The following is a 17660-nucleotide window of genomic DNA, read 5'->3' on the forward strand; positions in this document are numbered from 1 at the left end:
ATCCAGGGGTGCAGTTTCATCTTCTCTTGATCAGGCTCATAATCAGATTTACTCGTGGTTAAGAAAATATATGCTTGACTGCCTCTGGCATTTTGAAAATACCTGAACTGGGCTGCAGCTCCACACAGGAAGTTTGACCAGAAGAATAATGGTTGTGCCCAACAGTGCCTGGTTTTTCTCTAGTTTTTTTTCCCTTCACTTCGTCAATTGGTGAAGTTTTTTTTTCCTCGCCACTGTTGCCACTGGCTTGCTCGGATCGAGACTTGGGGAGCTGTGCTTCGGTAGATTTGCTCTATATATATTGAACTTTCAGCAGTGAAATTTAAACCACACTGAACTAAACTAAACTGAACTTCAACTCTGAAAATCTGGACTTTACTAGAACTATGTTAAGCTGCTTTGACACAATCTATATTGTAAAAAGCGCTATATAAATAAACATGAATTGAATTGAATTGAAAATATCATTTAGGTAGGCCACCGTGCCATTATTTATTTTCGCTGCTCACTGCACGAGAAGCAATAATCACCAACCAGTGAGAGTGATTGTAAACCTAAGAAAGCTGATTGGTCAAAAGTGACTACCTTTATGTGTGTGTGCATACACATAATCAACACAGCTTTGCTAGCTGTTTTCACTCGGACTCACTCAAATTTCACACACACACATGTGCAGGTATTCACCTAGCAAAAGTTGGATCAATTAAAATAAATCCCTATATGCAGAACACGAATATCTGACATTTCCCAGAACAGGATCCGGCAAAATCAGGCTCAAATTAAACACTGGTTTCTGTATTTTGTAATTCACAAGTGTTTACCATGGTTGTGAGTTGCATTATGGGACCTTGATATCTGCTCTGTCGACCTTTCACATTGAAAATCCTATTTAACGAAGTGAGTTTAAGTAATTAGAAATAATATAATGTATAAGAAATTATATATAGAGAAATAAGTCTGTAAAATAACAGAAAATGTACTGACAGTTTATCACAAGGTTTTTGTGCCATAATATACAGACAATATATCACTTTAATCTACTTAGAATGTTAACAAAAGTCACTTTTTCAAACTTTTCAAGGTTAAAAGTAGTTGGAAGAAAGACCAATGTCCCATAATGCAATTGGGAAGCATAAATAAACAAAGAAAAATAAATAAATAAAAACATGAATCACAAAATACAGAAAACTGCTAATTTACGGATATTTTTACAGTGTAGCTTGGTTGGATTGTGTGAGGTAGTTTAATTTATTATAAGCTTTCTTTTTAATGCAAATAAGCTAGCAGATGACAAACAGTGTGCTAGAATTAGCATGCTTGGCCATAAATAGAATCTCATAGAGCATCCTTTGAAGATAAAGCAGCTGTTCAGGCCAGTCCAGAGGCTAGTTTTACTCCAGGTCCCTTGAGTCTAGTGGACAGACTGAGGGGATTTGCTCTTGTCTACACAGCAATTTAGTGCCATGGGGAGACACTTAGCCAGAACAACTTGGCTGCGCACTCTGGGAGAAATCCTGTTAACATCACATCTTCATGTCTCACACGTTTTCTGATAGATTACCAGCGGCACATTCACAAATATTCAGAAAAACAATGTCTTTGGGTTAAATACTCCTAAAATTTATGAAGGTGCTTTTAGTGGTGCAGACGTAGAATGCTATTGTTTATTTATTTGGCCTATAATGGTATGTTTTGTGGTTTATGTTCTCAGTTTTCCACATGTGATTTACGGGTTACACTTCAAGTTTGGGGAGCTTTCTTTCAAATGAACTGAAAACAAATTAATTTAAATAATAAGGCTTTGCTAAAAACAATCCATTTACATGTACATGGTGCAATAGAGAGATATGTTTGGCTTTGTGCTTTTTTATCTGTCATGAATATAACATTAGGCTTTTTTATTTAAAATGACATTAATATCAAAGACATTTTTGTTTCCAAATCTTTTTTGTGTGTTTTATTCCTCCACATTATTTTCTCATATTTCAAAAAGAACAATTTAGTTCAATATACGACAGCAAAGTTGCAGTGGAAAGACTTGTTTCGATTTTTTGGCGTGATTCATCGTCCGCTGAAAGTAATTTGTTCTTTCAATTTTTAATATTCGATGACTTCACTAATCAATTGTTTTTTTTTACCATTTAAGAGAAGTTACTCTGATCATTTGTGCAAAGCATCATTAAAAAGTGTTTAGTATGCACAAATTATGTACTTATCTTAGTCATTATATAAACTGGATAATTACTAGGTACATTATTAACCCAAATAGTTACAAATTTACTAGAAAATTCAGTTGAAACCACTTCAGTTTTTACACAAAATGAAACTAAACAACCGTAGTTGAATTGAGATGTAACTTAAGGTTTCATGTTCCATGTTAAATCAACTACTGTAGGTCTGTGTAGTTTCACTGGTAACACTTTATTTTATGTCACAATTCATGCTATTAACAAACTGGAAACTAAGACTGTTAGCTCAATGATCTGCTAAATAGCTGCTTATTAATAATTAGTAAGGTAAAAGTTGGGTTAAGGTTTTGGGTAGGATTAGGTATGTAAAACAAGATCTTACTTTATAGCTACTAATAAACAGTTAAAGGGGACCTATTTTCCTCTTTTTTCAAGATTTAAGATAAGACCTTTGTGTCTCCAGAATGTGTCTGAAAAGTTTCAGCTCAAAACACTTTCAGAATATTGGAATTTTGTGCTTTGAACACCATGTAGCTGTTTTTGTTGCCTGTGCCTTTAATGCTAGTTCTCCCCGCCCAACTGCGTCAGATAAACAGCACAGTCAGACATGAGGGAAGCAAATCTCACGTAACGTTAGTAAGAAATACTACAGTAAGAACTTTCCCAATGGTTAATTGATGTATTTGTAGTGGAGTTCATTTTAAGCCTTTCTGCAACCATGAGTCACACACAATGTCATTGCAAAGTTCACACACACACACAGCGGACACACGGACACACACACACACACACACACACTGTTTTTGTAACTTTGTACGTTAATATCCACTGCTGTATGGATATCCGTTATGTTAATGTACAAAATAAACCTGATTTAATGTCCACAAACTGGGATTGAAGCATCTTTTATAAGTGTACTGACATGCGGCTGTGATGATAAAGTAAAAATGGTAAATTCGATGTAATTCATTACAAGCATGCATTGTTTTAAAAATGTTTTAACCTTGTAAAGCTCATTCTTGATCACATTTGATGACGATTGATGATCACAGAGAGCTGAACAGATCTTTTAATCCCAGTTGCTTTGCGCACATCCTGTCTTGCTGATATGATTATACGCGTTACTAAAGAGACATGTTAATGCACAGCTGTCAATCAATTCAGCGTGAAGGGAAACCACACTCCTACATCATGTTGCGTTGGGCCTCAAAATGGGAGGGATTTGGATCCTATTTTAACGTCAGGAAACTTAAAAAATAGACTTTTGCCGTCTTTATAGCACCCCAATATGATTGTGGACACACTATTTCCAAAAGATGCTTTTCATCATAGGTGCCCTTTAATATCTTAACAATAGCCAGGTAGTAAGCTAGTAGTTAATAGCCAACTATAAGTGTACAGAACTAACCCCTGAACTAATGTAGTTACCATATACGTAGTTACCATATATATCCCAGTGCCAAGTACATATAAAATAGGCAACCACAATTTCTTCAGTAAACTGCTGCATAATAAAAAAGATGCAATTTTATATTCAGTTTTCCCCCTGCTGTACCAAAACCTCACTGAACTGTGACTTCAAAACTGCAAATACTGTTACACTCTTATTTCTTATGTAGCCACAAGGTCCTAATGTGCATGTTTACTCTCATCCATCTTTGTTTTCCCACCATCGACTGGCCGCAGAGCTGCAGAGTTGCCCTTTTTGCAGCTCTTTGCAGCACTTGGTGCCGTTTCTCTTATCGCTTCAATGCAGGGCTTGTTTGTGCCGTTCTGACCGCTCTGCTAAAATGCACAGAGATCTATTGCTCCCTCGATGCGGTTAACGATCTCATTTGCTCTCCTTCCCTCCCTCAGTTTTCTCATTTGCTCACGTCTCCTCGTTCATGCGCTTGTGCTTTAGACTACACAGCCACCCCAACAACTGCGCCGGCACCCAAGGACTTTTTAGATCATCCTTTTCATAAACGTCACTTTCTGATTCACGCCGCGCACTTTATTTGGATCTTTAATGCTTTTTTCACACACGACTGGCCTCAGCAGAGAGGAAAATTCAATGGGAAGGAGGAACGCTTCTCTGATTAAAGTCTGTCTTGAGTATTGGAAGGAGTTGCATAGATAATGTGTGTGTGCGTGTGTGTGTTTCTTCACTTGAATAGCTCATCTAGCTGGGCACAGCTTTCAGCTTTTGACACCACTGAGGCTGCCATGTCAACAGAGGGGTGACAAGATACCAAAGCCAAGCATCCAAGCCAAGAGTTTAGCTGGCTGACTGCACCAGACTGTGTGTATGTGTGTGTGTGCATGTGTGCGTTTGTTGTGCCATCTCCCCAGAGGTACATCTGCTCCATGGTGAGAGGACAGAGTGGAACATTTATCATAGCTTTGAGGAGAAAACAACATGTCACACACACACGCATGCACACACAAACACACATACACACCTCCCAAAAGCTGGTCGCAAGCTGTCTCGGAGTCACAAACACAGATGGAGAGAGACGGAGGTCGCCGTGAGATTAGAGTTAGAGAAGAATGGGGGCTGGAGGGAGATCTAAAACACCCCCCTGTCCGCAGAAAGATGAGTCCAGGTATACCACAGTGTGTCCGTGAACAACTTGGTCGGTGCTCCCTGACAGCCAAACATATGCCTGGAATAAATCTCTCCGGCAATCAGGACTCGCTGGCAAGACGTATCAAATGTGATCAACTGAGACAAGTGGCACAAATTATGCTCAATCCTTTAATCACAGAGATTGATGTTTAAAGCCTGGGTTTAATCGTAATATCCCTCCCAACTTCTCCTCCCGTATGTGAGATTGTGCTGATTGTAAAATGAGAAATATCAATAGAACTGCAGCAATAAGGCCAATTACATTCATGAACAGACACCTCTATTAAAATGCGTGATGCATGCCGCAGTGATGCTGCTACGCCGTGATTTAGTACAGTGGATGGCATGGGATGATCCTGGGAGAAAAGTGCAAGCACACCTCACCGTGGTTGCACTGAGGTAAATACTGAATAAATACCTGCTACGTAAGCCTTTCTACCATCACTGGCTGATGTTTTGGAGGATCTTCACTGTGTTGTATTTTTAAAGAGACAGCACACCTAAAAATGAAAATTCTGCTACCTAATTATTATAGTTGTACGTATAGTACGTATATAATATGTATTTTTTAGATGCCCCTTATTCATCAACTGTGGTCATATGAATTGGAGTTTATTCTTTGTGGTTTGTGCTTTAGCTTTGAGGAAGAATTTCATTTATATTATATACACTGTAAAACCCAAAAAGTTAAGGTAACTCTACCCATTTGAGGAAACCGATTGCAACAAACCATTTAAGTTCAAAAACTAATCCTAATGAGTACTGTGAACTTAATCTATTTGAGTGAACAAAGAAATTTGGGCACAGTAAAACCCAATAAACGAAGAGAACTTTAACCAGCTGAGTACTTTAAAACACAATAGGTTAAGGCAACTCAAACCATTTTAGGAAAATGATTGCTGCAAACTATTTGAGTTAAACTAATCTATATGAGTTCTGTGAACTTACTCCATTTAAGTTGAAGTAATGAGGTATTTAATTAACTCATTAACTTCAACACTGAGTTCCAAACTCTTTTCAAATGAGTAGAATTAACTTTCAGTCAATTTTGAGGTTAATTACACTCATTTCATTTGATAAAGTTGACTGTTGGGTTTTACAGTGTAGACACAGGGATGGATTTTTTTGTTGTTGTTAATATTTTTATAAAGTACTGTATGTGAAGTATGTTTCTGAAGAAAGGAAATCATATACTTGTACATCTATGATGGTGAGTAAATTCTAAGTTTTATTTTAATAAACAAGAAGTTTATTTGCAGTGCAAAAGATTAAACTCAACAATAAATATGTAGGGCCCTATCTTACACTCGGCGCAATAAGGTGGAAGATGTGTTTGGCGTGATTTGTTGCTATTTTCACACAACTTTTAATAAATAAAATACAACTTTTTTCAGTTTATTCATGACAATTTGCAGTTGTATAATGTTATTATTAGTAGAAGTATTATTTATTATATGCATATTTATATTTGTTTTAATAAAAAGAAGTTTAGATTTGTCTACCTGTCAGATTTTGAAAACATATGCATCGCCATATGGGGCATAAGAACAGGATGTGTGTTTGGATATAAATGAATATCATTGTTCAATTATTAATTTGCTGGAAATTAGAACAGAATTTAGAAATAGTTTTGAAACAAATATTTGCACTTAACAAACTAATTTAAATATGTAGGCTAATGGATGTCTTCAGTGGAGTGTGTTTCTTGTCCACAAAAGTAAAGGAGTAAAGTAATGAGTAAAAGTAAAATAAAGAGAAAGTAAGGATGCTAAATTGAGGAGGCTCATTCCTTATCGTTGCGCTCCTGATGGTTTGTTTAACTGTTTTCTCGCTAGTGAAGGGTTCAGTTTGTCCTCTTACAAAGTCCGCCATGTTAATAACAAATGCGCCATGACGCAACGGAACTGACTCTTAAAAGGAATGTGAGATGAGATTGGTTTAAGAGAATAAGCACAACCCTATTAGACTATGCACCGGGGTGCAGAGCGTATTTTTCCATCCTTAAAATAGCAAAAGTGAATTCCAACATGCCCCTTAAGCTCACAAATGATTAGACAATCTTCATATGTAACGTGATCCAAACAAAAATGAAGCTGTGGGAGATGGAAGTACAATTTGCTGTATATTTGTTGTATTGTGTGCTGTGATGTTGGCATTTGTTGACATTTATTGTATTAGTGAATTTGTATAATGACAATTTATATAACTAAATTTATAAATGAAGAAATAAATATTAAAATACAATTAATTAGAAGAATCATGTATTAAACAAAATCTAAATGATCTGTTAAGAATATATAATTGTTTTATAATGTAGAATTAGAACTATGAACTATGACCTTTAATGGATTGTAATTAATTACTCTAATTTAGTTTCAAACATATATGACTTTATTATATGGATTTTTTTCCCCATGCATTGGATGTCAAAATGACCGCATGGTGGCTCAGTGGTTAGCACTGTCGCCTCACAGGCTGGGTCAGTTGACATTTCTGTGAGGAGTTTCTCCCCGTGTTGCAATTCCACCGGGTGCTTCAGTTTCACCCAAAGTCTAAAGACATGCAGTACAGGTGAATTGAATAAACTAAATTGTGTGTGAATGTGTGTGTATGGGTGTTTCCCAGTGCTGGGTTGCAGCCGGAAGGACATCTGCTGCGTAAAACATATGCTGGATAAAACATATGCTGCTGTGGCAACCCCTGATAAATAAAGGGACTAAGCCAAAGAAAAATGAATGAATGATGGATGTCAAAACTGCTTGGTTAGAAATTCTCTTTATACACTACTGTGATTTAACAAAGATTTGATCATACTGGATTGGAACAATAATTGGATGATGAAATGATCAGATATTTTTACCATCTACCCAAAGGGGTTTCTTGCAGTTGTTTGCACTTTGAATGTAAAAAAAAATTTGTTTAAAAAAAAAGTTAATATCTGCTACTTTAAAAATAGTCTACCTGTTCTACCTTTAAAGATATTCTACCTATTCTGCCTTATTAAGTATAGACCCAAACCCTCAGAAAGATGTAGAAAATGCATTTCAGCTGGTTTCTGCCAATAAAAACGTCCCAGATGCTCAATCCATCGCCTCAGAGGGATTGTTTGTGTGAAGCTGAGGAAATTTAATTGAGGCTCAGTGGGTTTAATTGAGTCAGGGAAAAGTTAAAGCCCGGATTGATTGTTAAGTTTGATGGCGGCTCACTAAATGTCACCAGGCTTTGTTGTGGTGGTGACGATTAATTTGTTTGTCTGAGAGAGGGTTAACACCTCCATTTAATCAAACCTGATCTTGAGGAGATGGGAGTTAAATGGGTAGTGCCGGAAACTATGAGGAAAAATGTTTTCTTCTGAGCATGATCGGCTATATTTTTTCTCCTTTATCCACATTTTTCAGCATGCCTGTGTTTTCTCTTGGGTTGCTTTCTGGTTTGGGGAATTTCCATTTAAAAGATCGAAACAAATAGATAAATGCTACAATATAAATAATCCATAAAAAAATCTGTGCTATATTTTTATTAATCCTAATAATAATTTTATGCTTTGTGTTTTAATGTGACATTAGTCTCAGTTGAGACAATTGAGTGTTTTGTTTCTCTAGATTTTTTTTCTCTTTGTATACCTTGGAGTACTGTATTGTTTATTCTGTAATATTGATTTAGGCTGTCAGGTGTCTCCAAAAATAATCTATTTCAGGTATAGGAAGGTGTTGGAAGAATAACTCAGACTGTAATTTTTTTTTAAACTCTTAGAGTTAAAGTTTGCTTCAGCATCTCTACGGGTGCGGTTGTTGAAAACAACAGGAATCCAGCAGATACAGAACATTTTAGCCTCCTTTTGTTGAAGTTGACTCATACTTGTCTGTGTGTGTGGAACCACAGGGGGGGCGGAGAAGAAAACACACTCCCGCTAAGTATCTAACAAGCTTTCAGGTTGTCAGGGCTTAGAATGTTTTACAGCTCTTTGTTTCAGGTGAAGCATGTGGTGCTGTGCATGTATTTCAGGCTCAGTTCGATGGTGAAGAGATGATGGAGACGAGAAACTCTTAGGGGTGCCAGATAATGGTCCAGTTAGAGACTTGAGCCCACAGAGTGGCCAGTGCTTTAGATCTGTAATTTTGCTATAATTTTGTGGATGTGCCACAGTATGCGAAAATGATGAGCTCCCACTTATTCCTATATGAGTACATGAGTATATGAGTATATGAGTACAAAATTAAACAAAAAAATTCATTTAATGCCCTTACTGATTGAGTCTTTGTGACTTTTCAGTATGTGTATGTAATAAAGGCTGATGGCTCCCTGGCCATCAGAAAGGCAGAGAACCGACGTACTTTAAATAATTGTAATAAGGAAATAAATGTAAAACTACCATCAAACTGAAAGTAAATAAACAAAGTGTCCAGGCCTTGTTCTTCATCCTCCATTGATGTCACTCCTCCTTATAAGTTTTCAGAGCTCCTCCATGGGACTCGAGACAGGTGGCGCACACAGGTGACAGTCGTTAACACTATCGCCACTGGCCTCGTTCTGTTCTCTCGGCCCAGGCCCACTCACTACAGTGTGCTTTATACAAATATTTTCTAATGTTTTCCCAAAAGCAGCTTATAATAGATGAAGAATTATAAGTAAGAGGCTGTTCTTACAAAACATGCAATGTAAATATATGCACAATTTAATAAAATAAAAAACATCCTTTATCTTGTATCATGTACAAGATGCTGCAAAAGATGTGTTATGGTCAAACATGTACATGTCCAGTTCTGGTTTACAAAGTGTCAGGGTTCTTTCAGTAAAGCAGGAGGAATGGTTTGCAAGCAAATTATATCTTTTTAATGTTCAAATAAGGAAAAAAAAGCTTGGCCATACAAAACTAAGTCAACCAATAGATAAATAAAAACGAAAGTGAAGTTTCTTTACTTCAAAAACAAAACCCAGCTCTTAAATCAGTGTAATCACACCACTATGGAAATGACAGAGGGGTCATTCATACACAAATATGGACAAATAAATAGACATAAATTTACAAATCATTCAAAACCAAAACCTAAAATATATACATGCATCAAATACACATTTAAAAGTCCCTTTAAGGCAAATCATCTTTGAAACGCCTCTTGGGCGATATGTCCGGGCGTTCTGTCTGAATGGGGAATATCAAATTCTCCAAAATTGTCAACCAATATGATTAAACAACAACCATCTCATAAGTTTAGTTTCTAAACGTTCAAATCAAATAGAAAGGAAAGTGATTACGGCACCAACTGCATTTATGGCTTTTCTACATGCACTGCTCCTCTGAAGTAATCCACAACCTGTTCTTGATGGCAAATCTCCTCCAGAAATGACAGCGACTCTTTGTTTACAAGTTTGTTGGCGTTTAATAGCTGCTGCTGTCATGTGATGTGCGTTTGACAGGAAGGATTGTACCTTGCGTTCGTTTCATACAAATTACAAAACCAGAAAACTTTTGTTTTCAATTGTAGTGGGTTCATTTATAAGTAGAGATTTCCAGCTTTGTGTGGGTATATTTCTTATGTCTGTAAAGCAAGTATTCAATTAGATTTTAGTGCGTTTGTTGACCACATAAAGTGTCGTAAAGGCACACATCTGATTTGAGCCTCACCCCAATAGAATCGTCAGTCTGTATCGATCGATTATTGTACTACTAGGCAGGGCTTCATTCGCCATATTGACCGTTACACTTTCCCCCATTCAAAACTATATGAGTGACATGTCTTATGTATTCTATAGTCTCTGGATTTTCATCAAATCCTGAAAAATAAACAATTATTTCTTATACTCATACGCCATTCTATAAACTAAACATTTAACCATTAACCCTTTAAAATGTTATGTAATAATGAACTATTAATTAATTACATTTGTGTGTGACTTCTGTTCTCTCTGAGAAAAATAGAAAACAGTGCTGTGAAATGTAGTAAAAAGCGTGTTTAAAAGAGAAAGTCAGACATCATTGAATCCCTGTCACTGACAGCACTGCTATCCATAAGCAGAGCCTCTAATCACCACCTGCAGGCACATCTCTCAAAGTCCCAATACAATGAAACTATTTTACTATAACCACTGGCTATTCTAGTGTCTAGGCAAAATTTTTACAGTCTGCCTTTCCCTTAGCTCACTCTTTCCATCCAAGACTATATCATATTTTTTCACAGGTATTGCTTTTGCTTTATGAATGTAACTCATCACTGGGAAATATTCTTGAACTCAAGCGAGTATTAAATTCTGGGAGGAGTGACGATTAACTGCCCAGATATACGCTGGCTCCAAGGAAAAATTATAGCAAGACCTCTAGGCACCTACTGCTTGGAAATGCCCCATCAAAAACAAATAGATAAACACACCTTGCTTTGTGTACAATTGCCAAGTGCAGGCATACAGCTGCGCATATTTGGGCATGTGTACATCATCAATAAAGCATCATTCTTGTGACACTGTGCAACAATAATTGCTATTTTTACATTTTTCTGAGGGTAGGTTTGCGGTTGAGGTTGCAATGTAACACAATGAAAGGATAATTTAATAACTAATATAAATAATTCTCATTTACTTCTGGCTGTAAACCTTCTAGCAATAACCATGTACATCCTTTCTTTAAAAAAAGTGTTTGGTTTAAGAATGTTAATGGGTTTTATTTTGCAGTTGCAACTTTCAATTTTATTTATATTTTATTAAGGGCACTTTGCTAGTTTTGGGTTGGACGCCATGTTGGCTTCAGACCTGCCTCAATTCTTCAGGGCACAGATTCAACAAGGTGCATTTCGAAGAGATTTTGGTCCACATTGGCATCCCATATTAAAATCTGATATATGGCAATATATTCCATGTTCATAAATGATGTCCAAGTTCATATTTGTTTATATTTTAACATAAAGTATATTAAATATGTCATATATTCAACACATATTTCAAAATATATATCTATTTTTACCAATATGAATTACATTTATTTACATATATGTTAAAATATATTAGCTATAATTTTATCAGTGTTTAGCCATATATTTATCATATATATTCCTACAATACATATTTATATATATATATATATATATATATATATATATATATATATATATATATTGTATGTATGTGTATATATATATATATATATATATATATATATATATATATATATATATATATATATATGTAAATGTGTGTGTGAAATCCATATATGGAATACGCCATATGGTGTGTTATTGAATTGAGACTTTAAAACTGTGGAGGCCATTTGAGTTATAGTGAACTCGCTGTCATGTTAAAGAAATGAGTTTGAGATTACCTGAGTTTTGTGACATGTTGCTTTATCCTTCTGAAAAGCTATTACAAGATGGTCATAAAGAGATGGACATAGAGAGCAACAAAACTCAGGGATTCAAAGTGTCCCAAGAAAAAAAAAATCCCCAACATTATTACACCATCAGTAGCAGTTTGAAATGTTGATACAATGCAGGATTGATCTATGTTTGAAATCAAGCCAAATTCTGACCCAACCATTCAAACAATGCAGCAGAGTGGCAACCAGAGTGCTCTTCTGCTGTTTTAGCCCTTCTGCTTCAATGTTTAATGTGCATTCAGAGCATTTTGTCCTGCATTCTTTGATTGTAATGAGTGTATTATGAAGTTAAAGGCGTACTTCACTACAAAATTACAATTCTTTCATCATTTAGTCAGCCTTGACTTGTTCCAAAAACCAGTTTGATGTTTTTTTGTTCTGTTGAACACAAACAAATATAATTTGTAGAATGTTCAACACAGGCTCATTCTGAAAACGTAGCCGTATATACAGTTCTGGAGTTCGTGGATTATTTAGCCAGAAGTACGTATGGCTGCATTTCATCCTTAAAACAAATGCTATGTGGCAGTATGATGCCATTCCATTCCACGCTTACCAGCTGACCGATTACATCCGTATGGACGCTTTTCAGCCATTCGGTCAGCCAGTCAGTCAACAGTGGCCTCTGGTGGATTTGAAAAGCAAACAAAGGCCTCTGGTGGATTCGCAAAAGCAAAAACGGAAAAATAAACGTACCTTCTGGGATGTATTTTGCACTCTCCAGAAATGTATATAGCGGTACGTTTTAAGAACGAGCCTGGGTTAAGAATGTTGGAAACCTGTAACCATTGACACCCATAGTAGGAAAAACAAATACTATGTAAATCATTGGTTACAGGCTTCCATCACTTTTCTCTTCTTTTGTGTTTAACAGAACGAACAAACTCAAACTTGGTTTGGAACAAGTCAAGAGTGAGTAAATAATGACAGAATAAAAATTTTGGGTTGAAATATCTCTTTAAAATTGCTGTTCTATCCACAAAATAATAATTTAAAAACCTAGCCTGGCAACTATACACTGACTACTTGCCACAAGCCATTTTGGGCCACAGAATTAACACATTATACATTTTTCAGACCATATAAATCTCTATTAATTCTCTATAAATCCCTGAGATGCTCGTCCAACAATATCCCAGCTTCAGCACTTTCTAAAATACTCAAAAAAGACCAGCCTGTCTGGCAGCAGATTCAGAGTCCCTTAAACCACCTTCTTTGTCACTCTGATTCTCTGTTTGAACTTCCGAAATGCAATAAAAAGTAACAAATATGACAGATGTCAGGAAGATAATATTGCCTGATTTAGAGCCACTCCTGAGAGAAATAATCACACATAAAGCAGCTCACTCCAAGATATAACATTTATATAATCTAGTTAGCAAATTATTAATACGTGGAGAAATCGATTAATCAACTACACCACATCTGTGCATGAACAGAACACCATAACACCAGGGATTGATATTGAATTTTTGCTATTAAAGAAATTTTATTATTGAATTGTTATTGAAGTAATGAAAGATCAGGTGCTGTTTACACTTGTATTTTAGCTTTAACACTAGAACAACGGAGGCTTTAAAATTTGTAATGTAATTATTTAATTTAAATGTGATAAATGAAAGGGAATATATACAGTTGAAGTCAGAATTATTAGCCCCCCTGCTTATTTTTCCCTCAATTTCTGTTTAAAAGAGAGAATATTTTTTCAACACATTTCTAAACATAATAGTTTTAATAACTCATTTCTAATAACTGATTTATTTTATTTTTGCCTTGATGACAGTAAATATTATTTGGCTAGATATTTTTCAAGACACTTCTATACAGCTTAAAGTGACTTTAAAGGCTAAACTAGGTTAATTTGGTCACTTTAAACCATATACATATACATAATACAGGTTTAAATAAAATGTTTATTTATATCCATGCACAACTCAAAAATAAATAAATATGAAGCATCAAATGTTGAGCAAGTCTATGTATGAAGAAAGGACAATTTATAGATTTTTTTTCTTTTCGCCATTCATGAATGTTGTTTGAATGTACGTGAAATGAAAGTTGTTTGCCGTTTATTGGTGTCGCGATTCAAATTAATCCATGCCACACACGTGCACTGGTTGAAACATCCTTTTATTGTAAACTGAGTTCTTATTGGGAGTCACGGTGGCGCAGTGGGTAGCACAATCACCTCACAGCAATAAGGTTGCTGGTTCGAGCCCCAGCTGGGTCAGTTGGTGTTTCTGTTTGGAGTTTGCATGTTCTCCTCGTGCTTGTGGGGGTTTCCTCTGGGTGCTCCAGTTTCCTCCATAGTCCAAAGACATGCTGTATAGGTGAATTGGGTAAGCTAAAATTGTCCGTAGTGTATGAGTGTGAATGAGTGTGTATGGCTATTTCCCAGTGCTAGGTTTATGCTGGAAGGACATCTGCTGCATAAAATATGCTGAATGGGTTGTCGGTTCGGTCTGCTGTGGCGAACCCGTATTAATGGGGGGACTGAGCCAAAAAGAAAATGAATGAATGAGTTCTTATTAATTTTGCTGTAAAAAATACAATAAAAATGGAATTGTAATTGTATTTTCAATAGGAAACTGATTTTTAGTGACAGTTATAATTTTTTTAAACTTTAAAATGTTATCGAAGAGAGACAGCTGGAGAGCCACATGTGGCTCCTGAGCCATATGGTTCCTTACCCCTGCTTTAAAGTATTAAAAATAGTCAATAAAAGTCACTTTTTTGAACCTTTCAAGGTTTTCAAAGCTGTTGGAAGGCATAAATAAACAGGAAAAAAATAAAAACATGAAACAAAATATGGCGAATTGCTAATTTACAGATCATTTCTACAGTGTGTGTGGATGGAGATCGTTTTTCTGGACCATAAAAAACTCTACTATTGGCAAGAAACATGATTCTAAAATGAAAATGCACTAATGTAAATGGCACCTCAGTTACACATGCTGTTGCATTCTCTGATGTTGTAAATACAGCAGCTTCTTCTGAAAAAGCAGTGTAGTAGAGCTAATTTCAAACTTGACTTCTGCTGCTATTTAAAATGTGCCAACTACTTAACAGCCACTCTAGCATTTTCTATAATAAATACTTAATCAAAGAGATTAATCTTAGACTGGGTTCTTTATTGATTTACTCCCAACAGTAGGTTAATAAAAGCACACATTTCTGTATGTGTCTCAGTGTGTGTATATGTGAATACGAGCTTGTGTCCACGCATGTGAGTTTTTATGTGTGTGTAGAAGCTCAGCTTGCGATCTTTGAAGTCTTATTAAAGCTCTTTAATGAGGCAGGATGAGATGAGTGGCAATTAGGGTCGTCCTCTTACACTCTCTTGCATGTACACACACAATGAGATCAGAGAGAGATCCAAGATTCATATTTTCCCCAAACCAGAAAATTCCACTTCCGTCAGTGAACTGAACATTTTGGTCTCCTGATATATTTTTACAGTTGTTATCTGTCACGGTCACACACTCTTCATTGTGCTGGTGTTTATCTTTGGTAATCGGGTCGCTGCAGCTCAGTGGCTGGTGTAATGTGCTGGTAATCTGCAGGTTGTGGGTTTGTGTTCCAGAACATTCTGAGCTGCCCTTGAGCAAACCACTTAACTCAGTTCACAGCCCAGCTGTTGCTACCTGATAGATGTTACTGTCACGTGTGCCTAATCACACCATGGTCAAATACCAATCAGAATATGCAAGGTAATTTTTAGACATAATTTCTTTTTAATCTTTGTTGCAGATAAATATCTGGGAAACATGTTGCTAAGCTACGGACGGACCCTTAGCATGTCATTTACAGCCGAGCTGGAGGAGCTGTTGCCCAGAAGTGTGACTGTGAGGCTGGAGGGCTCTGGGATGTCAGTTTCTGCTGATTTATACACTCAACAGGAGCCTAATTCACGGCTGGAAAAGACACCCATTAACACCTTTTCTCTCAGGTGTGTGTGAAAAAGTGATTGTTATGAGTGTTGTTTGCTCATATGGGACAGATTATAAGCATTCAAGGTAAAATCATATATTCAATTTCATGCAATTACCCTCTTGTTTTGTTATGACCTGGAGCGGATTGTATAGATATATACTGCAGCACCATTTGTCATGCACAGTTGAAGTCAGAATTGTTACCCCCCCCCCCCCTGAATTATTCGCCCCCCTGTTTATATTTTTCCCCCAATTTCTGTTTAACTGAGAGAATATTTTTTCAACACATTTCTAAATATAATAGTTTTAATAACTCATTTCTAATAACTGATTTTTTCAAGACACTTCTATACAGCTTAAAGTGATATTTAAAGGCTTAAGTAGGTTAATTAGGTTAACTAGGCAGGTTAAGGTAATTATGCAAGTTATTGTATAACGATGGTTTGTTCTGTAGACCATCAAAACATAATTTTGACCTTAAAATGGTTCATAAAAAATTAAAAACTGCTTTTATTCTAGCCGAAATAAAACAAATAAGACTTTCTCCAGAAGAAAAAATATTATCAGACATACTGTGAAAATTTCCTTGCTCTGTTAAACATCATTTGGGAAACATTTAAAAAAAGAAAAAAAAAATGAAAGGGGGGCTAATAATTCTGACTTCAACTGTATCTCAGCAGACAATTTTGTTGACGACTTATAGACATCTGAATGTAGACAGCTTTGCTAACACAAGACTAAAGTTGGGCTGTCAGTGAAAATCTTAAAGAAAGATATTGTAAACGTCAGAAATTTGAGTCTAATAGATGCTTTATAGATAAACAAATGGAAAACAATTTGATCCCAGCTGTTTAACAATCAATCCATTCTTCTTCAAATAGAATATATGAGGAACTCTTTTTTGTTGTTGTTGACAGAAATAACAGATATAACTTTATAATAGGGTAAATTAACTTATTATCCTTGATTTTTTTAATCAATAAATTTGATTAGAGTTTATTCCATAGTGTGTGCATATACAGCAAACATTTTTGTGTTTATTAGACGTCTAATAGAAGTCTAAGAATAGCCCAAAACTAGACTAGTCATCAAATAGACAGATTAAACAGATTTTATATGAGTAGTCATTTGTTTCTGATTATTCAATGACTAGTCTAGTTTTGGCCTATTGTTAGACGTCTATTAGATTTTTACTGACAGCTCAAATTTAGCCTTGTTAGTCAAGACGACTATGTTTAGACGTCTATAAGACATCTTTTAAAAACAAAAAAAAATGCTTGCTGGGATCATTCCTATTGTTGTTTTCCTCATTTGTAAGTCTTTTAAATGAATAATTGTAATTGCTAAAAACATTTCAGAAATAAGGGAAGTGGACAAATATAATTGAAAATGGAAAAAAAGAAATTGACCAGCAAATTAACAAATTATTGCCAAAAAAGCAATAAACCCTCTAAAACAAAGGATCCTACAACTTTAGATGTTGCACAGAATAGAGTATAAAATTTACATAGTAGTCATTGCAAGCTGTTTATGATGTTGGTTAAGATCTTCATTATGTTCCAGAA

The 17660-nt window shown here is 35.7% G+C and overlaps 1 protein-coding gene across 1 annotated transcript in view; it reads left to right on the forward strand.

Annotated features, from left to right (window-relative positions):
* lamc3 (laminin, gamma 3) overlaps positions 1-17660 on the forward strand; it is a 141094-nt gene that overhangs the window by 57377 nt on the left and 66057 nt on the right. The window contains exon 10 of the mRNA XM_056458058.1: positions 15914-16112. Coding sequence (XP_056314033.1) covers positions 15914-16112 — 199 coding nt within the window. The remainder of the gene's footprint in view (positions 1-15913; positions 16113-17660) is intronic.

This window comes from Danio aesculapii, chromosome 5 (genome assembly GCF_903798145.1).
Source record: "Danio aesculapii chromosome 5, fDanAes4.1, whole genome shotgun sequence".
NCBI lineage: Eukaryota > Metazoa > Chordata > Actinopteri > Cypriniformes > Danionidae > Danio > Danio aesculapii.